This window comes from Martes martes (genome assembly GCF_963455335.1).
Source record: "Martes martes genome assembly, chromosome: 17".
NCBI classification, from domain to species: Eukaryota; Metazoa; Chordata; class Mammalia; order Carnivora; family Mustelidae; genus Martes; species Martes martes.
Window position 1 is genome coordinate 57,050,097 of NC_137905.1, and position 26,882 is coordinate 57,076,978.

Here is a 26,882-nt window from a genome sequence, read left to right on the forward strand (position 1 = left end):
CATATTTTTCTGTATGTCACATAGCAACCCTCATCTTGCCGGTTTCCTCCCCTCTTGGTGATCAGACATTTGGGCCCCAGCCTCCTCCCCTGGACCCGGGAGCCCAGGCCCCCAGCCCCTCCTCCCTCAGACCCTGGAGTCCAGGCCCCCAGGCCCTCCTCCCTCAGACTCAGGGGTCCAGTCCCCAGCCCCTCCTCCCCTCAGACCCGGGAGTCCAGACCCCGAGCCCCCTCCTCCCTCAGACCAGGGAGCCCAGGCCCCCCAGCCCCTCCTCCCTCAGACCCTGGAGTCCAGGTCCCCAGCCCCCTCCTCCCTCAGACCCTGGAGTCCAGACCCCCAGCCCCCTCCTCCCTCAGACCAGGGAGCCCAGGCCCCCCAGCCCCTCCTCCCTCAGACCCTGGAGTCCAGGTCCCCAGCCCCCTCCTCCCTCAGACCCTGGAGTCCAGACCCCCAGCCCCCTCCTCCCTCAGACCAGGGAGCCCAGGCCCCCCAGCCCCTCCTCCCTCAGACCCTGGAGTCCAGACTCCAGGCCCTCCTTCCTCAGACCTAGAAGTTCCAGCTCCCTTCTCCCTCAGCAGCCCACCCCTTTTTTTTAAATTTGTGGTAAAATTCAGAAAACAAAAGTGAACAATGGCATTTGGTACAGTGCCAGGGTCTTGCAACTATCACGTTATTTATCTCCAGACCTTTCTCCTCACCCCCGAAGAAACCCTGTACCCACCAAGTGTAGGCACTCTCCGTTCGCTCCTGTCCCCAGCCCCTGGCCACCTCCAGACTGCCTTCTGTCTCCGTGGATTTGTTAATTCTGGACGTTTCACCCACGCTGAGTCTCATCCACGTTGTAACACGCGCCAGCACTTCAGCCCCTCCCCGGGCCGGAGAGAATTCCACTGACCCTATGTCTTTGGGGACTCAGGCGTCTGAACCCACCTTTTCTCCCTGTGATCCTGCGTTTCCACGGCCGCAGCAGCGAGGACTTGATGCTGTGAGCTTGCTCAAGACTGCAGATGAGACCGTGCAGGCGCAGACAGACACGGCACAGCCAGCCATCAGCGGAGGCCAGGGTCTCACCCCTGCCCGCAGTGGCTCTCCAGGCTGGAAGGCAGCCACTCTTGGACCCGAAAATCAGAATACAGGTGTTATAGTGAAGGTGGCACAAGGCATGGTGGCTAACTAGCCACGGTGTCCCGTGTATACTGGTGGTGAGGAAAGGCGGGGAAAGTGTCACAAGCCATACTTAGAAGGAGGGAGTGTGCGGGTGTGCAGGCTGCAGGAACGCTTTCTTCCTGGTGGTCCAGGGGGCCACCGAAACCTGGCCCGTGGGGGTCGGCTGCCTTTGTCTGCTGGGTTACTAGGACAAGAACCAGGCCCCAGAGTCTGCATTGTCGTAAAGGGCTTGGTCATTATCCTGAGGGTACTGGGGAGCCATGGAAGGTTCTTGAGCAGAAAAGACCGAAAGGAACTGACACTGTGTGTAGACAGGAAGGCAGTACAATAATAATAAACACTAAAACATCTACAGTCCCAGGCACTGCCCAGCAACCCTGGAGGGGGTGGATCTGGAATAATGGAAGATTCACCATTCCAGAAGATACCACAAGATCCAGAGCTTTCAAATCCCAAGACTTGAGTTCAAATCCCATCTCTGCCACCTAGGAGCTGGTTGCCTGCATGAGCTTTCAGTATAGTACCCCAAATTTCATGGCCTAAGGCAACACAAATTTAGGGGCACCCGGGTGGCTCAGTGGGTTAAGCGTCTGTCTTCAGCTCCGGTCATGATCCCAGGGTCCTGGGATTGAGTCCAGCATCGGACTCCTTGCTCAGCAGGGAGCCTGCTTCTCCCCCTCCCTGGGCCTGCTGCTCCCCCTGCTTGTGCTTTCTGTGTCAACAAGAAAAAAAAAAAAATCTTAAAAAAAAATCCTTAATTGAATATATGTGCAAAGTCGTTTTTGCTGCGTAAGGTGCCCTAGTCACATGTCCTGGAGAGGAAGGCGTAGGCGTTTTGGGGACCACTGTGCTGTTTCCCACAGGGTCCCTGGGTCGGGGGCTTCGTTTTCTTCAATCTGTAAGAGAGAGTTCGCGGTATCGCCCTGGACACGGACTTCCTGCTGGTAACAAGGAAATTACAAGCGCAAGATGGAGTCGCTTATGTGAAGGGTCCCGGTCAGCAAAACAGGACTTAATCCTAACCTAAGAGCGGCTTCAGCCTCCCCACCCCCTCCATACACACCCCCCCCCAAAAAGGTAGTAACATTCACTTAGCCCCCCTGGAGTGCCCTGGTTAGCACTAGGAAACCCACGCAGAGACCCTTCCACTCCCCTGCGGAGGGCAGCCTGGCCTGAAACAAAGCATTCTTCACTAAGAATTTTCTTTTCTGCTCCCTATGGACCTTTAAAAACCTTTCCTTTAGGGGGGCGCCTGGGTGGCTCCGTGGGTTAAGTGCGTGCCTTCAGCTCAGGTCATGATCCTTGTGTACTCTGGGCTACTTTCAATTTGGAAATAGACCCCTCCCACTGTGCAGGCTTCTGGGGAGGGGGCACCCCCCCTGGACTCTTCCAGATCCTTCTGGAAACATGTGCTTGCCGGTGGGGTCATCCGAGGGGAGGCGGCTGCGCGTGGCCTTCCTCCGGGTGACATGATATTTCACTTCCACGTGTAGGAAACCGTGTCTGGTTCGTTGTGAGGACGTTTTTTCCCAGAGAGGGGAAGCTGCCCACGCAGCAGATCTCTGTCTTGTTACCTGTCAAAGCAAGGATCCTAACGGTGCCCCCGTCACATGCTTGTGAAGGGTCAGGAGGGAGCCCGTGGGGGTACGGACACTGTGGGGTCCCCCGAGTCACCGTACTTCTGAGAAGTTGTGCCACTTCATGGAGTAGATACTTGGCGCTCAGGGCGTCTTGCTGTGTTACCTGGTCCTGGAGATGTTGCAATGGTGTTTGCAATACAAGGGATTTGGGGGGAGTGCGATGCCAGTGAGAGATAAAGGGGAGAGGGAACAGGGCTGGGCCAGGAAGTGGGTGGGCCACCTGTGGAAGAAGAGGGGGGAGGGAGGTGTGGGTACAAAGAGCCTCCAAGAAATCTCAGCCAGCCAGCGGGGCAGGGGTATTGCAAGGATTTCTTGTCACAGATCCGTAGAAACAGAAAGTAGACTGGTGGTTACCAGGGGCTGGAGGGAGGGGTGGATGGGGAGTGATTACTTAATCCCTTCTTTTTGGGGTGGTGAAAATGTCTTGGGAGCAGATAGAGGATGGGCGGTTGCACAACAGCGGGACTGTACTAAATGTCTCTGGAATATACCCCTTAAAATGGTTAAAGTGGTGAATTTTGTGGTGTGTGAATTTTACTTCAGTTATAAAGGAAAAAGAAGGACGCGTGGGTGGCTCAGTAGGTTAAGGGTCTGACTCTTGATTTCAGCACTGGTCACGATCTCAGGGTCAGGAGGTGGAGTTCCGCAGGGACTCTGCTTCTCTCTATCTTCCTCTCCCTCTACCCCTCCCCCACTCCTTGCATGTGTGCTCACTCGGGCGTGCGCTCTCACGCGCGCGCGCGCTCTCTCTCTCTCTCTCTCTCTAAAAATGAATAAAATCTTAGGGTGCCTGGGTGGCTCAGTCACTTAAGCCTTCAGCTCCGGTCATGAATCTGGAGTCCTGGGATGGAGCCCCCATCTGGCTCCCTGCTCGGCAGGGGAGCCCGCTTCTTTCTCTCCCTCTTTCACTTCCTCTGCTTGTGTGTACTCTCCCTCTCTCTCAAATAAAGAAAATCTTAAAAAAAAAGAAAGAAAGAAAGAAAGAAAGAAAAAGACAAACAGAAAAAGTGCCATTGGAGGAGCCACATTAGGTGGGAATGACCAGGCCCTAGTACCCCCTCCCCCACCCCCACCTGTGATGCTTAGTCATGATTGGGGGCTGCCAGAAAAGAACATGACCTTGATCCAAACAAAATAGTAGTTACCGGTACTGCACCTTGGGGCTGTCCTCCAAAGGTGCTCTTCAAGGCTAATGAAGTTCTTTCTTCCAGAGAGTTCCACCCTGGCTACTGCGCAGGCCCAGTATCACTCAGCTACTGAGTGGAAGAGCTGGGGCCAGAGCACAGATCTGTCTGATTCCAAAATTTGGTTCTTTCCCATATTTTCATTCTCCTTAAATCTCCCAACACACCATCTCCCTTCTTATTCCCAGTCCATGAACATGGTATGTATCTCCCTGTTTTAGATCTTCTTTAAGATCTCTCAGTAATGTTTTACAGATTTTTCTTGAAGAAGTTTTGGATACCTTTCATTCGATCTATTTCCCCTTACTGGATATTTGTAAAAACTATTGTAATCCATACTGATTTAATTTTAATTTTAGAACTTAGTTTGTTGTACAAAAAATGGTTAATACAGCATATCTGAATCAGCTATCATGCTTGCAAGGTTTACCTCGGCCTGGTGTCTGTGGGGTCAGCTGTTGAACTCTTCTGAGCGCCTGGATTGTTTGTGCTAACGCTGTGGTGATGCTGAATGCCTGCTTTCCTTCTGGGAGTCTGGAATTTTGATGCCTTCTAAGCAGACAGTGTCTGAATGATTAGTCAGCAATAAAAACCTTGGGTGCTGAGTCTCTAATGGGCTCTCTTGGGCAAAAACATCACACATTTTGCTGCATTTTTAAAAAAGATTTCATTAACTTATTTGACAGAGAGAGAGAATAAGCAGGGGAGCCTCAGGCAGAGGAAGAGGGAGAAACAGGCTCCCCGCTGAGCAAGGAGTCCAATACCAGGCTCTATCCCAGGACCCTGGGATCATGACCTGAGCTGAAAGCAGATGCCCAACCAACTGAGCCATCCAGGTGCCCCTTTGCTGAAGTTTTGTTTGGGGAAGGAGAGAGCTCTGTTGGTCCTTACGAAGGGAGAGACCACAAGGAAACCTGCATATGAATCTCTAGTCTCTGTGACTTTTCCCCTCATGATCCTCTGTTTGCTACAATAAAGCTTAGCCACAAATATGACTCTGTACTGGGCTCTGTAAGTCCTAGTGAATTTCCAAACATGGCTGGTTTTGGGGACTCTTCAACGCACAGGTAAAAAGACATACAGTTGATGTTTGTATATTGATTTTGTATCCAGCTCCTTGTTAAATTTCATCCTTAATTCTGATATTTTATCAGGAGGTTTTTGGATCTTCTAGGTACCTAATCATATCTGCAATTAATGGCAGTTTTGTTTCTTTCTTTTCAATTCTTTTTTTTTAAGATTTTTATTTATTTATTAGCGAGAGTCATGAGCAAGCACAGGAGCAGTGGGGAGGGGTAGAGGGAGAGGGAGGAGCAGACTCCCCACTGAGCAAGGAGCCTGATGCTGGGCTCAATCCCCCACCCCCGCCCCAGGATCATGACCTGAGTTCCTGTCAGTCACTTAACTGACTGGGCCACCTGGCACCCCACCTTTCTTTTCAATTCTTTTTTTTTTTTAAGATTTTGTTTATTTATTTGACAGAGATCACAGGTAGGCAGAGAGGCAGGCAGAGACAGAGGGGGGAGGGCAGGCTGCCCGCTGAGCAGAGAGCCTGATGCGGGGCTCGATCCCAGGACCTTGAGACAATGACCTGAGCTGAAGGCAGAGGCTTAACCCTCTGAGCCACCCAGGCGTCCCTTTCTTTTCAATTCTTACACCTTTTTCTTCTTCTCCTTCTCCTTCTTGCCTCACTACCCAGGGGACTATGTCTTCAGAACACCGTTGAATGCAGTGGTAAGGGGACTCCCTGTCTTGTTTCCGATTTCAAATAAAAAGCTTTTGGTTAAAAAAAAAAAAAAAAAGCTTTCGGTGTTTCATCATGAACATGAATTTTCTCTAGTTTTTTTTTTTTTAATCGTGGTAAAATACACATAATGTAAATGTTGCCCTTTTAACCAATTTTCAGTGTTCAGTTCACCGGCGTGAAGTACACTCACAGTGTTGTGCAACCATCACCACTGTCCGTCTCCAGAAGTTTCTCATCATCTCAAACAGAAACTTTTTACCCATTAACAAATACTTCCCACTTCCCCTCCCTCAGCCCCTGGCAGCAACCATTCCACTTTCTGTCTCTATAAATCTGGCTCTTCCAGGAACGTCATGTTAGTGGAATCACACAATATATTTATGTGTGTGTCTGGCTTATCTCACTTCCAAAATGTTTTCAAGGCTCATCGGTGCTGTAGCCAGTGTCACAATTCCCTTTCTGCGTTTTGTTTGTTCATTTGTCAATTGCGGATGTTTGGGTTTGTTTCACCTTTTGACTAATTATGAATAATGCTGCGATAAACATTCACATACAAGTTTTTTTTTCTTTCCTTCTTTTTTCTTTTTTTCTGTCCTTTTTTAAGATTTTAGTTATTTATTTGAGAGACAGAAAGAGAGAGCATGAGTGTGGGGAGGAGCAGAGGGAGAAGGAGAAGCAGGCTCCTCTCTGAGCTGGGAGCCCCATGCGGGACTAGATCCCCAGACCCAGGCCCCCTTGTTTAATTTTTTTAAATAAAGATTTTATTTATGTATTTGAGAGAGAGAGAGCACAAGAGAATGAGTGTGAGCAGGGGGAGGGGCAGAGGGAGAGGAAGAAGCAGACTCTCTGCTGAGCAGAGAGCTCGATGCGGGACTCGATCCCAGGATCCTGGGATCGTGACCTGAGCTGAAGGCAGACGCTTAACTAACTGAGCCACTCAGGTGCCCAGGATGTTGGATTTTAATCCACTTGCCTATCAATTAACTCTAGTGGCATAAAACAATAAGAATTTGTCATCTCACACCATTTCTGGGGGTCCGGAATTCAGGAGCAGCTTAGGTGTCTGGCTCTGGCTTGGGGCTGCTCTTCAGATTATAATCAAGATGTCGATGGGGGCACAGTCTGGAGACAGGAGGATCCCTTCCAGGTGGCTCACTCACATGACACTCAAACTCTTGGCAGGAAACCTCAGTTCCTCCATGGCTGTTACCACAAACCTTTGGTTCCTTGCCACGTGGCCTTCTCCATAAGGTGGCCTTGACCTCTCAGAATGGTGCTGAGTTCCCCCAGAGGAGTGGTCCCAGAGATAGCAAGAATGGAACCCATCATGTCCTCGGTGAGCTGGCCTTGGACATGCCATCATGTTTGCATTATCCTTCGCAGGGAACCGGCTCAGCCCTATCCAGAGGGTAAGGACGTGCACAGGGTTGTGAATTCTCATGGGGAGATGGTCCCTGGGGATCATCCCGGAGGCTGACCACCAAGGTGTGAATTCATTGCAGAATTTTGAGCATGATGGCGATGATACAGAGTTATGTATGTACATATGCATATGCATAGGTATATGTGTGGCTTTCGGTGTTTATAAACTAGTATATAGAATATAATACTTACATTTTATCCTATTTTTATATACATTTGGTCATTACACAAGTCATACACGGAAACAGAGAGACAACTTCCCCCACAAGCACTTATTTTTTCCCAGCTTTATTGGGGTTTGATTCACAAACAAAAATTGTAGAATCACAAACAAAAACTGTATATATTTAAAGTATACAGTAAGGGTGGAGCATATCAAATAATATAGAGGACAAGGGTAGATGGAGAGGAGAAGGGAGTTGAGGGAAATTGGAAGGGGAGGTGAACCATGAGAGACTATGGACTCTGAAAAACAACCTGAGGGTTTTGAAGGGGCGGGGTGGGAGGGTGGGGGAACCAGGTGGTGGGTATTAGGGAGGGCACAGATTGCATGGAGCACTGGGTGTGGTGAAAAAACAATGAATACTGTTACGCTGAAAATAAATAAAAAATTAAAAAAATAAAAAATAAAAAAAAAAATAAATAAATAAAAAAAAAAAAAAAAAAATAAAGTATACAGTAGGGGCGCCTGAGGGGCTCAGTCGGTTAAGCGGCTGCCTTTGGCTCAGGTTATGATCCCAGGGGTCCTGGGATCAAGTCCCACTTCGGGCTCCCTGCTCAGCGGGAAGCCAGCTTCTCCCTCTGCCTGCCTCTTCCCCTGCTTGTGCTCTCTCTCTCTCTCTCTGACAAATAAATAAATAAATCTCAGAAAAAGAAATAAAGTATACAGTATAACGGCTCGATATATGTACACACTGTGACATGATCACCACAATCAACTAATTGGCACATCCCTCACCTCCCAGTTACCCTCTCTGTGTGTGTCTTATGATCTACCCTCTAAGCAAACTTCGAGTATACAATACGGTATTGTTAACCCTGGTCATTCATTCATCTCACAACTCTAAGTTTGTACCCTTTGTCCAATCTCTCCCCTTCCCTCCCCAACCCCTGGTAACCACCTTCCTGCTCTCTGCTTCGAAGGGCTCAACTCTTTTTAGATTCCACATGCATTTGGGATCCTACAGTATTTGTTTTTCTGTCTGTCTTAGCTCATTCAGCAGCGTGCCCTCCAGTTTCTTCCATAGAGTTGAAATGGCAGGATTCCCTCCTTCCTCACAGCGAAATAAGAGTCCATCACACATACGTACCCAACTTTTTTTTTTCTCTTTGTCATCAATCCATTGCCAGATACTCAGGTGGTTTCCACGTCTTGGGCGTTGTGAATATGCTGCAATAAACACGAAAATGCAGATATCTCTTTGCAGGAGTGATCATTCTCTTTGGCTATATATCCAGAAATGGGATTGTTGGATGACATGGCATTTCTTTTTTTCTTTTTTTTTTACTTTTAATTCTTTTAAATTTATTTTTTTATGCGTTACTTTTTTTTAAATTTTTATTTATTTATTTTTGACATTTCTATTTCTAATTTTTTTTTCTATTTCTAATTTCTTAAGGAGCTACCATACTGTTTTCCATAACAGCTGCACCAACTTACATTCCCATGATCAGACACAAAATTTCCCCTTTCTGCACAGCCTGGTCCCCAATCATGTAATTTATATATGCATATAAATAGATATCCCTTTCCCCTCGAAATATGGTCATCCTGAATTACAGTCTTATAACAAGTTTTAGGAGTTAGTAAGCTGTCCCTCCAGCGCATAAACGTGTGGTCGGAAAAAGGCACCTGCAAAGGTGTGCTCTAAGGCATGCCTCTCAAGCATTCCAGAACATTCCAACCACTGGTCTGGGTGATTCTGATTTAGGAATTCTGGGATATGGCCCAACGTTCTGCATTCCCACCAAGCACCCATGTGATCCTGCTTGAGGCTGCTGGGGCACAGACCACACTTGGGCAGCACTGTCCTAAAATAATTAATTATTAAATACCCACCAGGGCTTTCTGGCGCCTGAGACTCAGAATCTATATTTTCACTGTATTTCTCAGGTGATTATTTCTTTCTCTCTCTCTTCCGGTAGTAAAATACACTTAACATCAAATTTACCCTTTTAACCATTTTGAAGCGTACAGTTCAATGACTTTATGTACATGCGTGATGTTCTGTGACATCACCATTCTCTAGTTCTGGAATCTCTCCATCCAAAAAGGAAACACCATACCTACTATTAGCCCCTGCCCAGTCTCCTCTCTGCCTCCCCCCAACGCCCTGCCCAGCCTCTGGCCATCATGAATCTGCTTTCTGTGTCTATGGATTTACTTATTCTGGAAATTTCATAGAAATGGAATCATTCCCGGGTGACTGGGGGGCTCAGTTGGTTAAGCGTCCAACTCTTGATTTCTGCTCAGGTCATGAGGTCAAACCCTGAGCAGGGCTTCACGTTCAGTGGGGAGTCAGCTAGAGATTCTTCCCTGTGCTCTGCACCCCGTCCCTGCACACACTCCCTCTAAAATAAATACATCTGTTTAAAAAGAAGAAAGAAATGGAATCATTCCACACATGAATTTTGGCGTCTGGCTCCTTTTACCTGGCACGATCTCACAGTCCGTCTACGTTACGGCTTGTGTCTGAGCTTCACTCCTTCTCTGGGGTGCCTCTTCCTATGCCATCCGAGACTGAGAACCCACAGGATGCTAGGTGGGCACCGTAGCCCCGAGTCTGAGAGTAAACTTCTGGTGTCTGTTGACCTGTTCAAGCCCCTCTGTAAGCCTCACTTTGCTCATCTGCACAATGGGCATCCTAACAGCCCTTCCCTCTCAGGGCTCTTTGCAAAGTCGCTGGCCCATGCTGAGAGCTCAGGAACGGCTAGGCGTTGTCGTTATTCCATCTGCTGGATTTGCTGTAAGTGATCCGACCAATCTTCTATTGTTGGACATTGACGGTTTTTCTATCTTTCTGTGTTTTTTTTTTTAAGATTTTATTTATTTATTTGACAGAGAGAAAGCGATCACAAGTAGGCAGAGAGGCAGACAGAGAGAGGGGGAAGCAGGCTCCCCGCTGAGCAGAGAGCCAGATGTGGGGCTCGATCCAGAGACCCTGAGATCATGACCTGAGCCGAAGGCAGAGGCTTAACCCACTGAGCCACTCAGGTGCCCCTATATACAAATACCTTAATGTTTGTCAGTTATTTCCTTCGAATAAAACCCTGGAATTGGCAGGTCAAGTTTCTTTTTTTTTTTTTCTTCAAGATTTTACTTATTTGAGAGAGGGAGAGAGAGAGAACAAGCCAGTGGAGGGGCAGAGAAGCAGACTCCCCACTGAGCAGGGAGCCCCAGGTGGAACTCTGGGATCATAAAAGGAGCCATCCAGGTGCCCAGCAGGTCAAATTTTTATTCATATTATGAAATCTCTTGACGGAGAGAAAAACAACAGATAGTGTATATAGTGAACTCATGGTTTCCACCTCTGGGCTTACCAAAAAAAAAAAGGTACAAATACCAATGTCACGTGTGGCTTCCTGATTTCATTCCTTCCCCTCCACCTGCAGGGGTCATGGGTCAGGTCCCGCTCCTCCTTTTGTCCTCCGATGCATGTTTATACGCATTTAAAACACGCATCCACACACCACCCTTGTGTCGTGGATTTTAAGACTTCGCGCGCTCCGCTACGCAGACTTCCGCAGCTAGCAACGCGCTTTGGGGTTGTCCGGGTGGATGCGGGGAGCGCGGCTCACTCCCTTCCACTGCTGTATGGCGCTCCCCTGTATGAATGTGTCACGCTCCCTTTACCCATTCTTCATGTGATGCCCATTTAAGCCGTTTCCAGTTTTTCACCGCCCCCAACACCGTTAGGAGCTTATCCTTCTGCTCACATTTGCTGGTGTTGATCCAGGGCGGACACCCGCGCATGGAAGGGCTGCGCCTCTAAGATGCGGACACGCTGCTAGAACTTTGTCAGAGAGCTAAGCTTTCAGAGTCCTCTCTGCTTGCTGGCCGCTGCTGCCCTCTGGAGCTGTGACCATCCCTACTGGGGGGCGGGGGGGGTACCTCGGTTGGGGGGAGCGGTGTCAGAGCTGGAGTAGGGGGTCGTCCCGGCTGGGCAAGGAACAGCATAGGCAGAGATGCGGGGAGGGAAGCTGGAAGCGCGGGTAGAAGACACCTAGGAGGGTGTTAAGGAGAAACCCTCAGCGAGGGCCCGAGTGGTCCCTGTCCGGCGAGCGCGAGCCCGAGGGCCCGGGTGGTCCCGGTCCGGCGAGCGCGAGCCCGAGGGCCCGGGTGGTCCCTGTCCGGCGAGCGCGAGCCCGAGGGCCCGGGTGGTCCCGGTCCGGCGAGCGCGAGCCCGAGGGCCCGGGTGGTCCCGGTCCGGCGAGCGCGAGCCCGAGGGCCAGAGAGGGCGAGCCGCCTCCCCGACGCCACAGTGACGCGGACATCGTCCGCGCCCGCCTCGCGCTCATTCGGTCGGTACCCGGTGGGGCCGCCCTCCCCGTGCCGGGCCCTGTTCCCGACGCACCGGACACCGGCGGCGCGCGAAACAAAGAGCGCCGGCCCCGAGCGCGCAGCTAGTTATTCCGGGCGCAGCGGCGATGAGTTGCTCATCATGGGAGCCTCCGGGGGGAGCAGGTTGGGGATCCCGACTGCGGGAGGCGCCGCCCCGCGGAGCCCTCTCCGAAGGCCGCGCTTCCCAGGCTCCTCCCCCACCCGCTCGCCCGCAGAGCTCTCGGGGCGCTCGCGAAATCGCCCGGGGCCCTCGCGGCGGCGAAGGCGGTCGAGCAGCGAGCGGGAGCGACGCGCCCTCGGGAGCCGGGCAGGGCTGTCAATAAACTCTGGTCGCCGCGGCAACGGCCGCCGGGCGGGGTCGGCCCAGGCGCCGCCGCGCTCCCACCCCTCGCGCCCGCCCCGGCTCTCTGCCTGCGGTCCGCGAAGGTTTCACCCGGGAAAGAGAATGGGCCGGTCGCGACTCCTGCGGGGACGGGCGGAGGCCTTAGCCTATGGAAAGACGAGCCGTTCCAGGGCCGGCCAATCACACGCGGCCAATGGAGCCGGCAGGGCCCGCCCCCTCCCCGCTTGGACCTGAATAACCTGACCCAAACCCGAGATTAGCCTGGAGCCACGACGCTCTCGGCCAATGAGGGCGCCGACTCCGGGCGGTGGGCGGGGCAAGTCTCCATGGCAGCGGTGGAAGGACAGCAACGGGAGCCATTAGCCGCCGTCGGCGGCGCTTGGCAGCGGCGCGGGCGGAGCTGGGTTTCGTAGGGGCACGGAGGGGAGGGCCGGCGGGGAGGGGCCGAGCGAGACTCGGCCAATGGGAGCGGCGAGAGCTCCCAGCCACTGAGGAGCGGCGGCCGCTTCGACCAATGGGAGCTCCGGCTGGCGGCGGTGGGGCGGGCCCAGCGGCGCAGACGGGAGGCGCGGCGGCTGTGTCTGACGAGAGCTGGAGCAGGCAGTGGGAGGTGGTGGCGGCGGCGGCGCGGGTGCCTGAGGAGGAGGAGGCGGAGGAGGAGAAGCGGGTGAGGGGCGGCGCGGGGCCCGACCTCTGAGCCCCCTCTCGGCCCCCAGCCCGCGCCGCCTTGGCTCCCGGTCGCCCCCAGCCCCGACCGTCCCCCGCCCCGCCCGGCCCCTCCTCGTGTCCAGGCGCCCACGTCTCCTGGCCCTTCGGCGGGCCTCAGGCTGCTGCGGGCGCCCAGCCGCTTCCCTGTGCTTCCTCACCCAGGCCCCTCCCCGCACTCCCGGGCCTGAGCGGACCCCTCGGGTCGCCCTGCGACTCTCCACTCCCCTCCCTGGACCTCAGGCCCTTGCCCTGCACTCTCACTGCCCGCCAGGCCCCTGTCTGCTTCCCCACTGCCGCCGCGGACCTCAGCCCCCGCTCCTGGACCCTCAGTGCCTGCCCAGGTCCCTGCCTGGACCCCAGGCTCGCTCCTCCCTGACGGGCAGGACTTGCCCCTTCTCCGCCTGTCCAAGCCCGGCTGTGGACCCCTAGGCCCCCCTCCACCTCCTCGGGACCTGCCCTCGACCCCAGGGCTCCACTCTGGCCTTCGCGAGGTCGTCCCTGACGCCCAGGCTTCCCCGGCGTGCTCCGGGTCCAGCAGGCACCCCCGGCCCTCTCCCGGCCCCAGCGCCCCTCTGTGCAGTCTGTGTATTTCGTCCTTACCCACATGCCTCTCTGCAGCTTCCGCTCGGTCCGGCGCCCTCTCTCAGCGCCCCCTCCTTCTTCATCCCCAGCCTTCCTGTCTTTTCTAGAACCCCTTTCCCCCAGCTCTAGCTGCTGATCCCTCTTCGGCTCCCCCTCCCCTGCCGTCCCCCATGGACTCTCCCTGAAGCACCGCGGTCTGGATGGTCTGGATGCCCAGCCGGCCCTCCGCCGCCGTCAGGGTTAGGGGTCTTGTTTTGTTTCCTTTTGCTAATTCCCTTCTTTCTCCCCTTTTGATAGACCTGTTCTGCCTCTCCATATCATTCCTTTTCTCTCCCCCCTTCCCCGCTTTGTCCTCTGAGCACCCCCCCCCCAGAATCCTTGGAGAGGGAGCAGGTGCTGGGATCCCTCCTCCGCTCTCCCTCCCCTCACCCCCCCCTCCAGGCTGCCTGGGGCTTCACCCAGAGCCTCCTGATGATTCCCAGGGGCTGTTGGTTGGGGGGAGGATGGGGGAGCAGGAGGGAGGTGGAGGCTGAGGCCAACAAGCGTGGGGGTGGGTGGAGGAACAGTCTGTCCTAGAGGGTGGGAAGCCTTGGATTTTTCCTCAGTGAGGGCTGGGAGTGGAGATGGGTTCCCCGACTCCCACCTCCTGCCCGGCTAAGCCTTTAGGGTTATCCCTGACTGCCCATTAATCAGCCTTCCCTGGGCCAGTAGGGACTGTGCGTGCGTGCGTCTGTGCGTGCATGCGTGTGTGTGTGTGTGTGGTGCAAGGAGGCATGAGGGAATCTGCGTGTGAGTGTGTGGGTTGTGTGTGCCTGGGGGACTGGTGTCTATGCCCCAGAGCGTGAAGATACTCATGACGGTGACGGGTGTTCTTTCGGGGCTTCCCCGCTGTCAGAGTACTTGTTGCATCCCGTCCTCGCTGAGGGCCTTGCAAAGTCAGTCTTGCTTTACGCCCTGATTTGTAGATGAGACTGGAGACCAAAAAGCTTGCCAAATCCCGTGCAGCTCAGAAGTGGGAGTCCCGGGGCGCTGCCCCTGCTTCTCCATTGCCCCCTCCACTCTGGGCCAGAGGCAGCATGGTCCGTGGGGCACCATGGGACCCGACAGAGTGACAGCCAGAGAGCTGTGTGAGAACGACGACCTTGCCACCAGCCTTGTCCTGGACCCCTACCTCGGCTTCCGTACCCATAAGATGAACGTCAGGTGAGGCGGCCTGGGACAGGGAGGACCCGGGGCCCGGCCGGGACCCCTTCCCTTCCTCCACACCCCGGCAGCCCCGAGTGGGGGTGGGGGCGGGGCCTGGGAAGGCCCGGAGGGAATAGGCCAAGGCCCTGGGACCCAGGCATGCCCTCTCCCCCAGCCCCGTGCCCCCGCTGCGGCGACAGCACCACCTGCGCTCAGCGCTGGAGGCCTTCCTGAGGCAGCGGGACCTGGAGGCTGCGTACCGGGCCCTGACGCTGGGAGGCTGGATGGCCCACTACTTCCAGAGCCGGGGCCCTCGGCAGGAGGCTGCCCTCAAGACCCACGTGAGGGCGCCCTTCCCTTCCCCCACCCTCAGCCCACGTGTCCTCCCTGTCACCTCGGCCTGTCCTGGGTCCTCCACCCTGCCAGGCCGAGCTTCTGGAGCCCCAGGCTCCGGGCCCCTCCGCAAAGCGCCCCCCTCCCCCCCGAGACTCCCTAACTTCCTAGCCATTGGGACCATCTGAGACGAGGCTCAGAGAATCCTAGGAGAGGAGAGTTGGGGGCCCTCGGAGGTGGAGCACAACCTCTTCATTTGACAGATGAGGAAACTGAGGCCCCCAAGAGGGGAAGTGAGGCCCCCAAGACCACACAGCAAGTCAGCGGCAGAGCAGGCCTAGGACCCAGGAGAGAGAGGGCCGAGGACGACCCTGCCCCAGCTCCTCACCCCGCCCACCCCCTCACCTCCCCCAGATCTATCGCTACCTCCGAGCCTTCCTGCCTGAAAGCGGCTTTACCATCCTGCCCTGTACACGCTACTCCATGGAGACAAATGGAGCCAAGATCGTGTCTACCAGAGCTTGGTAAGGGGCCGGAGCTCACACACAGGGCCCGGGAGGCTGCTGGGAGAGGAGACCTCTGCAGACGAGGGCAGAAGCCTCTGGGGCTGAGGCCAGGCTCAGTCCCACAGACCCTCTTTGCCTACAGCAACCCCGGTGGGAGATGAGAACCCCGTGGGGCCCCGGGGATCCGGGGACTGCTGGGGAAGTACCATTTGTGCCCAGGGGGGCAGGAGGCCAGGGCAGGAGAGGCCGCTGCTGGGTAAGGGACAGGACAGTGAGCAAGATGGACCCCGCCAGCCACATACGGTGTAGCTAGAGCGCAGGTGGTCACTGGGTACACCCACAGGTCCTGACCACGGCTGCTCAGGGCTTCAGGAGCCGTGAGGGAATTTTGAGTGTTCTTGGGAACCGGCCTAAGCAGAGGCCCACCAGAGAGTCTGCTGAAGCATGGCGGGGGGGCGCTGGGTGACAGTTTGCAGGGCGTTACTGGCACTCATGGGGAGTCCAGGCAGAAGGACCACTTGTGTGAGGCCCAAGGGCAGTTGGGGCTGGAGGACGAGCCCAGGGCGAGCAGACAGCAGGAGGGGTGCCTGTCTGGGTGCCATCCTGTGTCAGAGGATGCTGGATCCAGGAGGCACCCCAGGGAGGTGAGTGGATTGGCAAAAGCCGGGAGGAGGACCACGGTGGCCAGCAGCGGCCTGCAGGAGGCCCAGCGCCCCGGTCCCTGGAGGCCCCCATCCGCTGAGACGCTGGGCTGGCCGGAGGCCCTGCTCACAGCCCCACGGCCTGTCCTCTTGGCAGGAAGAAGAACGAGAAGCTGGAACTGCTGGTGGGCTGCATCGCGGAGCTGCGGGAGGCGGACGAGGGGCTGCTGAGGGCTGGGGAGAACGACTTCAGCATCATGTACTCCACCCGGAAGCGGAGTGCACAGCTGTGGCTGGGCCCGGCAGCCTTCATAAACCATGGTGGGGGTGGGGGCGGGGGGAGGGATGTGGGGGGAGAGGGATGGGGGACGACCCCCCCTGCCCAGCCCTCCGCTCACCTGAGTTTCTTCTCTCCCCCGCCCTCCCCTCAATGCTCTAGACTGCAAACCCAACTGCAAGGTGAGACTTGGGGACCCCCCCACAGAGGAGTGGGCATGGGGGAAATGAGGGGGCCCCGGGGAGCGGCATGTGACTAGCCAGAAAGTGGCCGGAGCCCCCCACCCCGGCCACAACCCCGTTTGTGCCTGCAGCTATCGGAGAGCTGGGGGGGAGGGGGCGGTGGCCAGAGTCATGGCTGCGCCCCTTGGAGGGAGGAGCGTGGTGATGGGGACACAGGAAGTGCCCCTGCACCTGGAGACCCCCCTGGCCTGGCCCCGTGTGGAGCAGGGAGGCTGCCCAGAAGTCCCACCAGAGCCCGGCGCTGAAGGAGGACTAGGATTTTCCTCGGTGTTGGAGGAAAACTGAGGCGTGTCAGGGCATCCCAGACGGATACACCTCAGTGGAGGGCCAGGAGGTAGGCCCGGCACCGTGACTCTGGCCTTGTGTGCCACAGAGGAGCTCAAGTCATCACCATGGACGCTCCCGCTGGGTGAATGATGGGGCTGGGTTTTGAGATGGCCTGGGAGCCCATGAGCCACAGGCTTGGCAGGCAGGAGAGGGACTAGAGGCTGGCATGTGACCTGGTGTGTAACTGAGTGAGAGGTTAGCTCCGGCTGGAGTCCGGGGGAATAGAGACGAAAGGACAGAAGACCCTGCTGTGCACGGAGGCTCCGGCCAGTTGGCCGGGGATCAGGCGGGTGGGTGGGTGGTGAGAGCCATCCCCAAGCACATGTGAGGCTAGACTGCTCGGACAGAGGGGAGGCCCACTTCTCCCAGACGGGGAGCAGGGGCCAGGAGCAGGAGGTGGGGCAGGAGGCAGGGGCAGGAGGTGGGAGTGGGGGCAGGGGCAGGAGGCTGGGGCAGGGACTGGAGGCAGGAGGGGGCCGGGCCGGCGGCTCTCACAGACTATGGCTGCAGAGCAGACGGGCACTGGGAAGGGATTGGACCTGGCCGCTGGGGTACAGGCTGGCGGGGAGCGAGTTGTGGGTCTAGGGGGATCTGGGGGCAGAGGAGGTGTGCAGGAAGGAGCAGGCAGTGTGCCCTGCCAGGGGAAGGTTAGATCATCATCCTGCAGGGAGGGTGTGGGCCAGCAAATGGGCGGGAGGTCAGGGAGTGTGTGCAGAGGGCAGGCCCTGGAGGGGTGCCCCCGCCAGAGGACTCTGGGCTCCCAGCCCCTGCCACTCCCCGTCCCTGCCCCAGTCCCAGCCCTGGGAGGGTGCTTGGCTAGGAGGGGTGGAGGCCGGCAGCCCCCGGGACCAGCGCTGAGCAGCCCGGGCCCCCAGTTTGTGCCCGCAGATGGGAACGCGGCCTGCGTGAAAGTGCTCCGGGACATCGAGCCAGGGGACGAGGTCACCTGCTTCTACGGGGAGGGCTTCTTTGGTGAGAAGAACGAGCACTGTGAATGCTACACGTGTGAGAGGTGAGGTGCCCAGGAGGGGTCCTGGGGAGGAGGGCAGCGACCCGGATGTGCTTCCTCAGGGCCTGCTCCCTTCCTTCTCCCTCCCGCCGCCCCCCAGGAAAGGCGAAGGAGCCTTCCGCCTGCGGCCCAGGGAACTCCTGCCCCCGCGGCCCCTGGACAAGTATGAGCTCCGGGAGACCAAGCGGAGGCTGCAGCAGGGCCTGGACGGCGGCGGCCGCCTGCTGGGCCCCAGGGCCTGTGCTCACCTCTCCGCGCTGCGCCGGGACCCGTTCTGTGGTGAGCCTCTCCAGTCCCGCTCTTGTCTGTCCTGCCACCTCCAGCCCCCCTGCCCCCCCATCTGTGCTGCCCCCTCCTGCCCTCTGGCCCCTCCCCTTGTCTGTCCTGCCAGCTCCTGACCTCCATGCCTGCCCCCCCCCGCCCCCGCCCCGTGATCTCCTTGTCCTGCCACCTCCTGCCCTCGCCCTTGGTGGGGGGCGGGACTTGCCAGAGCCCAGCTCACGCTCCGTTCTACCCCCGCACACCCCCCTCCCCGGCCTCCACAGCAGCCTGCCAGCCCTGCTGTCCTCTGCCCTGCGGCGCTCGCCCGGAAGCCTCCCCCCTCTGGCTCCAGTGGCTGCCACAGCCCCCGCTCCGAGTGCGCCCCCGGAGGCGCCGACGCCCTCAGCGGCGGCGGGCCCCAGCGCCCCCCGTTCTCCGAGCTGCCCGCGTCTCCCTGCACCAGTGGGGCGGCTGTGGCCCCCGCTGTTGCCTGCGTGCAGAGGCCCTGGTGGCCCTGGGCCCAGCCCCCCGTGCCCACTGGGCCCCTCAGCAGGACTGGCACTGGGCCCGGCGCTACGGGCTGCCTTACGTGGTGCGTGTGGACCTGAGCCGGGTGGCTCCGGCCCCACCTGCCGCCCCCGCCCCCGCCGGGACCCCAGGCCCCGCCCCCATCCCCAAGCAGGCCCTCGCCTTTGCCCGCTTCTCCCCACCCAAGCGCCTGAGGCTGGTGGTCAGCCATGGCTCCATCGACCTGGACGTCAACAGTGACGGGCCGTGACGGGCTGGACAGGGAGGCCCCAGGCCAGGAGAGGAAGGAGTCCCTCCTCGCCCCCCTCCCCCCCCCCAGCCCCAAGTTCTCGGGGACTCACTGACCTCTAGAAGGAGCCGTTGGCTGGCCCTAGGCCCCAGCACAGTTCTGCCCTGGGCTGGGCTGGTTTGGGGACACCCGGGGATCTGTCTGCTGCCCCGTGAGCCACCCCCACCCCAGCAGGGTACCGTGGCCGCTGCTGCCCTCCTACCCCAACTCCAGCCTCAGGACTGCGGGAGCCGCTCCCTTCCCCACCCACCCCCTTCCTGCCCAGGGAGCAAAGCCATAAGGGGTAGGGGCCGCCCCGTGGCATCTCCCCAGAAGCCCAGACCTCAGGAGGCAACGGAGCTGACCCAGGGTGGCACTGCCTAGAGACAGCATGACAGAGGGGAGAGCAGCGGCCTTGCTCCTGGCTCCGCGACTGTCTGAGGCAAGGGGCTGTCTGGGACACGTCCTCACCAGCTGGGGGGGGTCTCAGGGAGGCCGGGTGCGACCTCATCTTTCTCATGGTGCTATCCCTGGTGCTACTGGGGTGTGGGGGGGTCCCTCCCCTCCCCCACACCAGAATGGGGTATGTTGGGGGATTGGAAGCACTTGAACTTTTTATTTTATTAAAACCTTGTTATAAGCAGCGCCCTTTGTAGCTTTTCATTTTGATTGACGTTTTGAGGGGATGTTGTCAGCCGGCCGAGACCCTCAGCCCTGCTGGGGAGACCAGGCCGGGAGGAGGTGGCCAGGGCTCTGGGGGCCTCTGAGTTCGGAAGGGTGAAGGGTCCACAGGCTGTCGCCGGGGATGGCGGGGGACAGAGGTGAGAGTCGCATCTGGGCCCGAAGCGCGCTTTTGAAGAGGGCCCCACGTGAGAGAGGACGTGCCCCATCGTTCAGAGGGCCACCCCTCTGAAGTCTGCTGCGTCCGCACCCTCGTTCGTGTGCTGTCGGCCCAGCTCTGGGGGGCCGGGGCAGTGGGCCTGCTCAAGCTGCTCAGGACCCAGGTCAGTGGGGACCCTGCCACCCCCCTCATTCTCCCCTCCACCCCAGGCGGTGCCCAAGAAATGCAAGAAATGAGGACAGCTCACTAGACCAGTGAGCGCGGGTGCGGGCCTGAGGCCTTCCCGGTGGTGGGAGCATCAGGTGGGGCTGGGGGCTGAGCGGCGGGAGGGGCGGACCCGGCAGAGCTGTAACCTTTCTCCAGTTCCTTCCATCTGCAGAGCACCCCCCCCCCTTCCTTTCAGGAGACTGAGAGAGCCTGTCTCTCCTCCCTGTGGCTCCTAGTGCCCCTGGTCGTTTCCTCCCTCCTGTTAACGACGAGGGAGAAGAGAACGCAGAGGGATGGCGTCTGTAAAGAAGGGGGCCTCCGCCCGGACTGGCGAGCCGGTGCCCTCAGCGACGCTTCTGGACGGGGCTCAGGGCCGGGAGCCGCCTCCCAGATGGCCACGGGGTGGCAAGATCCTCCGGAAATTCTGCTTTAAATGTAGCACGTGCATGTGTGCCTGTGGGTTCTTCTCAGGGAAGAGGGTTTGAAGCCTTCCTCTGGTTCTCGAGAGTGTCTCGAACCCCAAAAGCAGAGATCAGAGGCCGAGCGTCGGGGTCTCACCCTTGGCACGGCCTCCACCTCGAGCCAGCTAAGGCCTGTGTTGTAAGCTGAGGAGCACCAGTTGTGACAAAGGTGTTTCCTGACCTTTCCCGACGGCCCCCTGGGGCCGAGGCCACCCCTGCTGAGAGTCAGCGGGCAAGACCTCCAGGGCAGGAACTGTGGCCCCTTTCGTAGATGGCCTGCGGCATCCAGCTTGCTGGCAGTTTCCGCCCGGACCAGCCCCGCCCCCAAAAGGGCCCCCAGCCCAGCGCCACTGGGAACTGCATGGAGCCGACGTTGCGGCCAGAGACGGCCAGAGACGTGGCAGGGCCTGGAGGGCTTGGCATCAGGAGCTCTCCCCCCACCCCCCCCCCCCCGTGGCTCAGGCCCCAGGGGAGGGGCACGTAAGCCCCACAGGCCTTGGGGCCCGGAGCCCCATCTGACCCAGGCAGCCTAAGGGAGGGCAAAGGGAAGACCGGGCGGTGAGGAGAGAAGGAGCTGTGAGAAACGGGGTAACCGCAGCTCCCAGGACGAGGGCTGTGCTCTGCCCCCTCCTCTCCCCAGCTCACTGTCCTTCCCTCTGGTGGCCGGGAGGGCAGCAGAGCCAGATGCCCCCCCTGGCTGCTGCCCCAATCCTGGGCCCATGTGTCTCCTCGGGGGTGCTCTCCTACCCTGCCAACGCCATGTGTGTTGACCAGATGGTTCCAGCAGCTCCAGGCCCCTGTTGGCGGGCCTGCCGGCCTGGGGGGGAGGGGTGGGGGTTGAGGAGGGATCCAGGCAACCCGTCGCTGCCACCGTCCGGTGTGGCCTGGGGCACCAGCATTGAACCTCCACACTAATTCTGAGTTCCTCGAATTGCCCACACAGACCGAGCCTCCCGCACACGCACCCCGAGAACGCCGGGGTGTGTAACCCCTAACAGCGGCATCCTCCCAGCGGCCCTGTGACCTACACGTGTTATCACCACATTGGGTTACCGTGGTGCAGAGGGCTTAGGCGGTCTCTCTGGGGCCGCAGGGCCCGTAGCTGGGACTTGAACCAGTTCTCCAAGGTCCTCAGGCTCTGACAAAGGCAGACACCGGAGAGAGGAGACTGGAGCTGGGCCACAGGGCTTCCATGGGGGGGTGGGGAGGGAGAGGGAGAGCGGGCGCCTCGAGGTTCGGGGAGCAAAGGATGAAGGCCTCTGAGCCCTTGGTGATTCCGAGCCTCCGGAGGCGCAGACGGGAGGAGGAGAGATGGACTGAGGGCGAGGGGGAAGAGGGGAAGGAGGTGGCGAGAGCAGGGGTGCCGTTGGGAGGGCGGAGAACTAGTGAGAGGCCTCAGTTTCCTCCAGCCGTGGAGGAAACTGCTGCGGGTCCGTGAGGCTGGCATCATCGGGTGCTTCCGAGGAGCTGGTAGAGGAGCAGCGGAACAGGTGTTCGGAGTTCGGGGCCTGGGAGTTTGCAGTGATGTTGGTGCAGATCCTGCCTTGGGCTCCAGCATCCACAGGACTGTGGGGGCAGAGTGTAAGGAATGTTCCAGAATGGGGCTCCTGCGTGGATCAGTCAAGTGTCTGCCTGGGGCTCAGGTCACAATCCTGGAATCCGCTCCTCCCTCTGACCCTCCCCCCTCTCTCATGCTTTCTCTCTCAAATACATAAATAGTCTTTTTTTTTTTTTTTTGAAGAATCTTCCAAAAGAGGGGCACATGGGTGGCTCAGTCAGTTAAGGGTCTAACTCTTGATTTTGGCTCAAGTCATGATCTTGGGGTGGTGAGATCTCTGCACTAGCAGGGAGTCTGCTCTCCCTTGCCCCCCCCTCCCCCGCTCACACAATCACGTGTGCCCCCCCCTCCAAAATAAATAAAATCTTAAAAATGTTCCAGAAGTGGTCGAGGAATGATGGTGGGGAGGATCCTGGGCCAAAGATGGAAAGGAGGAGGAAGGCTAGGAGTGGCTTCTGGGCAGCCAGCAAAGCACTCTCGGCCCTGGCACCCTGGGGGAGGTCAAGGGGCTGGCTGGGGCTGCGTGGGTGTCAGGCCACCTGGGTGACCTCACTGAGTGTCAGACACCCTTCAGCCCCATTCGGTGACTCAGAGCTGCCTGTGTCCCTTGATCCAGCAGCACAGCCACTAGAGCGGGACAGCCCTTCTGTAGCTCTCGGCATACCCTGCGCCCTCCCGTGCCCTCCCGTGCCCTCCCGCCTCTCAGGCTGTGGCTGGAACAAGGGAGTCCTGGGGCAAGGTATCTGGGTGCGGCCATCCCCGCAGCTGAGACGCAGGGGGTGTGCCCTGGGTGGGGTGATGAGGGCAGTGTAGAGGGTATGCGAGGGTGGGAGAAGTCATCAAGGGGGATGGGAGGAGTGAGGAGCAGGATTGAGCCAGTCCTCCCCTGAGTCCACGCAGCCCCTCCCATCAACCCCACCTCTCCTGGTAACGGGACTCTGCACCATCTGGGTTTACAGCTGGGGAAACTGAGGTGCGCACAGGTCAAGAGGCTCGTTCAGGGGTTATGATTAGTAATAGCCACCTTTGAACCCCAGGATTGAACAGGCCTCTTGAGACTACTTCAGGCAGAGTGTGGGTCCAGGCTCTTCAAGGAAGTGCACAGCTTCAGGGAGAAACAGTGGGATCCAGTCCTCCCCCTGCCCAGGACTCAGGCCAGGCTAGAATCTCAGGGCTCTGTGCTTGTGAAGGGTGACTCCTCAGCCTTGGCAGGGGGAAGGGGGGAGACAGCAGGGGGGCGGGTGGTTAGACAGGCGACATTTCAAGGGGCATTTGGATCAGTGCTGCCCCCTCCGAGGCTGGCCGAAGGCGGATCCAGTGCCTGGATGGGGCAGGAGCAAAGCATTATCCAGACAGGAGCCCGGAGCATCCTGCAGAAGCTGACCTGACAGCTGTCTCTGGAGAACGTCGCAGGAGACGGCTCTGGCCTGGGAGCAGTGCTGAAAGGACAGGGCCAGGCCTGCAGAAGACCGCTGGGAGGGGGGCTCCGGCGGGAAGACCGGGTGTACTTGGGGGGGAGTGGGAGTCAGACGGGGGCGGGGGAGTGACGGACAGTGGTGGATAGCCGGGAAAGGGTCTAGAGCCGGGGAGGGACGGTTGGGGTCAGCGCTGGGGGGGGGGGCACACAGTCAGCCCCCCAGAACTTGGGAATGCAAGTCCCAAAGGAGTCTGGGGAGGTACGAGGAGAGGAGGATCCAGAGGGAGGAGATGGAGGGCGGACCAGGTGTGGGGGTGGACAGTCGGGAGCACTCTTGGGGGCGAGCGCGGTCACCCACAGAAGCCGGGGCCGGCGGCTGCCGGCTGCTGGAGGCACTGGAGCGGGCGTGGGAGGGGCTGGGCTGCATCCCACTCTGGAGACCCCACGATCCTCCTTCCACCCCTGCCCCCTCTCCCATCAGCACCAGTAGTGCTCGCTGCAGGGCCCTGACGCAGGGAGGACTTCTCCAGCCCCCACGCCACACGTATTAAGAAGAACTATCAGCAGCAACAGAGCTTTATTGGTGGTTTAGAGACTGGGGAGTGCACAGCCGGGGCCGGGGCTCCGGGAGGCGCCAGGACGTGGGGTCAGCGCGCTGATCGTTCGGAGGAGCGGCACTCGGGCCGTCAGATTTTGCCGGCGAAGGTCCCGTCCTGGATCTGCTCGGTCCAGCGCCGCACCTGGGAAGGGCGGGCGGGGGTGGGGGGAGGAGGCCGAGGGCGCCGGCTCAGCGCCACGGAACCCGGCACCCCCGGCCGGCCGCCGGCGCCCCCTCGGCCTGCTCACCCAGCTCATGGGGCACAGCGAGCGGAACACGCGGAGGTAATACTCGCAGGGCTGCGTGCTCTTCCCGCGGCGGTCCATTCTCTTGACACAGCGGTGGTAGTCTGCGGGGTGGGGCCGGGCCGCCGGCGGGGTGGCTCTGCGGCCCCGCCCCTCGCCCCGCCCCAACAATGGCCCCACCCCCCCGTGGCCTCGCCCTCCACGACTCAATCCCGCCCCTCCACTCCAGGCCCCGGCCCTGGCCAGGCGCTCGCGCTGTATCTCTGTATCTTTGTATCTGTCTGTCTCTCTACCTCTCTCTCTGTATCTCTCTCTCTCTTTCCCTCCCTCCCTCCCTGCCTCGCCCCTACCTCGCCAGACCAAGCTCCTCCCCCTCCCGGGAAGACCCCGCCTAGCCCTCCCTTGCCCCGCTCCTGGACTTCGTCCCGTCCCCTCCAGGCCCCGCCCACTCCCGCCCAGGCCCCGCCCCATCACGGTCGGCCCACCCCCTCCAGAGCAGGCCCCGCCCCTCCAGGACTCGGTCCTCGCCTCTCCACACCAGGCCCCGCCCCTGCGGACGGTGGTCCCCTCCCCTTCCATCCCAACGGTCTCCGCCGCCAAGTCGGGTCCCCGACCCTCTCCCCATCTTCAAGTGGGGCGCGCACCTTCCTGCCTCCCCTCTCTTACCCCCTGCCCCTAACCTGGCCTGCAAGGTCTCACCCAGGAAGTTCTGGTAGCAGTTTCGGGTCTGGTTCTGGTTGGGGAAGCGCGGGTCGAAGGGCGGTGTCGACCATTTCCCCTTGGGGGGCTTCTGGGAATCGACATCCAACATCCACGGAGGCGGCAGCTCCTGCGTGGGAAGGGGACTCCGTGGCGCTCGGGAGCGCCCCTCGTTCCGACCCACACCCCGCTGCTGGCCCCCACCCGAAGGCCAGCCCCTGAGCCCACCCGCCCTGCCCTCACCAGAGTGATGTCAGCGTGTCACTGGGTCAGCTGTGGTGTGGGACCGTCCAGGGGTGCCCGTCGCTTCTGAGTCTCCCGGGTCCAGCTCACGAGAAACCCGACCCCCAGCAGGATTGGCTGGGACCCCTGGACCCCAGCCAATGGGAGCCGCTGCGCTGCAGGGATGTTCTAGGACGGGGGGCGGGGTCTGCGTGGACCTCCCTTCCGCCTCCTGCCCCCAGCCCCACGAAGCTCTTGGGGGTCCCCCGCGCACACACAGGCACCCAGGCACGACTTTTGCTGAGTCTCAGACTCAGGCTTTTAATCTCTGCGAAGCTGGGCCACCCCGCGGGCTCTCCCCCGTCCCGCTCCCCGCCCCCCAATATATAAAGGTATAGATAGCTCTGGTCTCTGCCGAAGAGGGAGCATCCCCCCGCCCGGCCTTTTCAGCACCCTGCTTCTTACGGTAGAGGTGCACAGCACCCTGGGGGCCTGTGGGGAAGAGGAAAGAGCCAGGGTGGGGTCTGAGCTCCCGGACTCCGGTGCCAGGACTTGGGCGGGTCTGTGGGGTCTCGGGCTACCTGGCCAGGCTGGGCTCCTTTGGACACTTTGGCAACTGAGATCGAGTCCCCGGAACCCCGCTATTGAGGGCTTTTGGTACTGAGCATGCTGGAGAGAGAGAGAAAGCCAAAGGAGGCTTTGGGGGCCACAGTTTACTGAGTGCTCAGTAAACCTGTCCCAAACGGAGCGTGAGATGGAACGGGGTCCCCACTGCGTCTTCCTGTCCCCGACGGACCTCGCAGGTTCCTCTCCCTCCTGCCTAGTCGCTACCAAGCTCAGCTGTGCACCCTTCACCCCACATCCAACCGCACTCAGGTCGCTCTCCTCTCAAGAATCGCTCTTGCGTCCACTTCCTACCCCAGCTGCCTCTCCACGTCCCTCCTCCCCTTGCAGCAAGCGACTTCCAGAAAGCTGGTCTACTCCTCCCCCCCCCGCCCCGAATGCCCTCTTTGCCAACGCATGGAGGTAGGCACGTAGGGATACAGTGGGGAAATACCCATCACATAAAATTTGCCATTGCAATCATTTTAAAGTGTACAGTTCAGCAGCGTTCGTTGCATTTGCCACGTGGTGGGACCACAACCTCTGAGCTCCAGAACGTTTCATCAGCCCACAAGGAGACCCTGTTCCCCATGCGCCATCCCTCCCCATCCCAGCTCCTGGCAACCACCAGTCGGCTGGGATTTGTCTGCCCCACAATTGTCATACAAAGGGCATCATCCGCGACAGGGACCCTTGCATCTGGCTCCTTTCAGCCACCATCACGTTTTCAAGGACCCCGGCAGGTGACCTCCTGCTCTCTGTGCCTCCTCAGGCCTGCCCCATTCAGCTCGTTTCCGCCATGTAACAAATAATCGAATCCTTGCTGAAAAACCCAGAGGCCCCGTCTCAGTCCCACCTTCCCCCACCTAGATGCAGCATTAGATACAACTGCTCTCTTCCCATGGTGGCCAGGATACCTGTGTCTCACCATTCTGCACACCACTACTGTGGTCTCCCCTCTTCCCAACACTTTGTCTACATTCGCTGGCCAGAGACCTCCCCTAGTCTCCTAGCTTGCAGTAGCCATCCATGAGCGGATGATTTCCCAAGTCACCCCTGACTCATGCATCCGGCTACCTAACCCACATCTTCACCAGACA

At 58.8% G+C, this 26,882-nt stretch overlaps 2 protein-coding genes across 4 annotated transcripts; one reads left to right on the top strand and one right to left on the bottom strand.

The window, feature by feature from the left end:
* The first annotated feature begins 12,626 nt into the window (after positions 1-12,626).
* On the top strand, positions 12,627-19,576 carry KMT5C (lysine methyltransferase 5C). 3 transcript variants are annotated; one of them, XM_080828863.1, is made up of 9 exons: positions 12,627-12,731; positions 14,320-14,557; positions 14,715-14,880; positions 15,287-15,396; positions 16,177-16,340; positions 16,459-16,478; positions 17,741-17,877; positions 17,975-18,153; positions 18,420-19,576. In XM_080828863.1, the coding sequence occupies exons 2-9, from the start codon at positions 14,448-14,450 to the stop codon at positions 18,911-18,913; spliced, it is 1,380 nt and encodes a 459-aa protein (XP_080684989.1). In that variant the 5' UTR covers positions 12,627-12,731; positions 14,320-14,447; the 3' UTR covers positions 18,914-19,576. The 3 variants fall into 3 exon arrangements, with proteins under 3 accessions (XP_080684989.1, XP_080684990.1, XP_080684991.1); XM_080828864.1 differs by having other exon boundaries at positions 12,635-12,731; positions 18,423-19,570; XM_080828865.1 differs by lacking the exons at positions 12,627-12,731; positions 14,715-14,880 and having other exon boundaries at positions 14,531-14,557.
* Positions 19,577-24,101: 4,525 nt separating this feature from the next.
* On the bottom strand, positions 24,102-25,069 carry COX6B2 (cytochrome c oxidase subunit 6B2; the record flags this gene model as incomplete). Its single annotated transcript, XM_080829072.1, has 3 exons — positions 24,102-24,155; positions 24,262-24,362; positions 24,958-25,069. The coding sequence occupies 3 exons, from the start codon at positions 25,067-25,069 to the stop codon at positions 24,102-24,104; spliced, it is 267 nt and encodes an 88-aa protein (XP_080685198.1).
* Between the last annotated feature and the right edge of the window lie 1,813 nt (positions 25,070-26,882).

Coding starts and splice junctions, on each gene's coding strand:
- KMT5C (XM_080828863.1), top strand. CDS start 14,448: ATGGGACCCGACAGAGTGACAGCCAGAGAGCTGTGTGAGAACGACGAC. Junction 14,558..14,714: donor ACCCATAAGATGAACGTCAG/GTGAGGCGGCCT, acceptor CCTCTCCCCCAG/CCCCGTGCCCCCGCTGCGGC. Junction 16,479..17,740: donor ACTGCAAACCCAACTGCAAG/GTGAGACTTGGG, acceptor CCGGGCCCCCAG/TTTGTGCCCGCAGATGGGAA.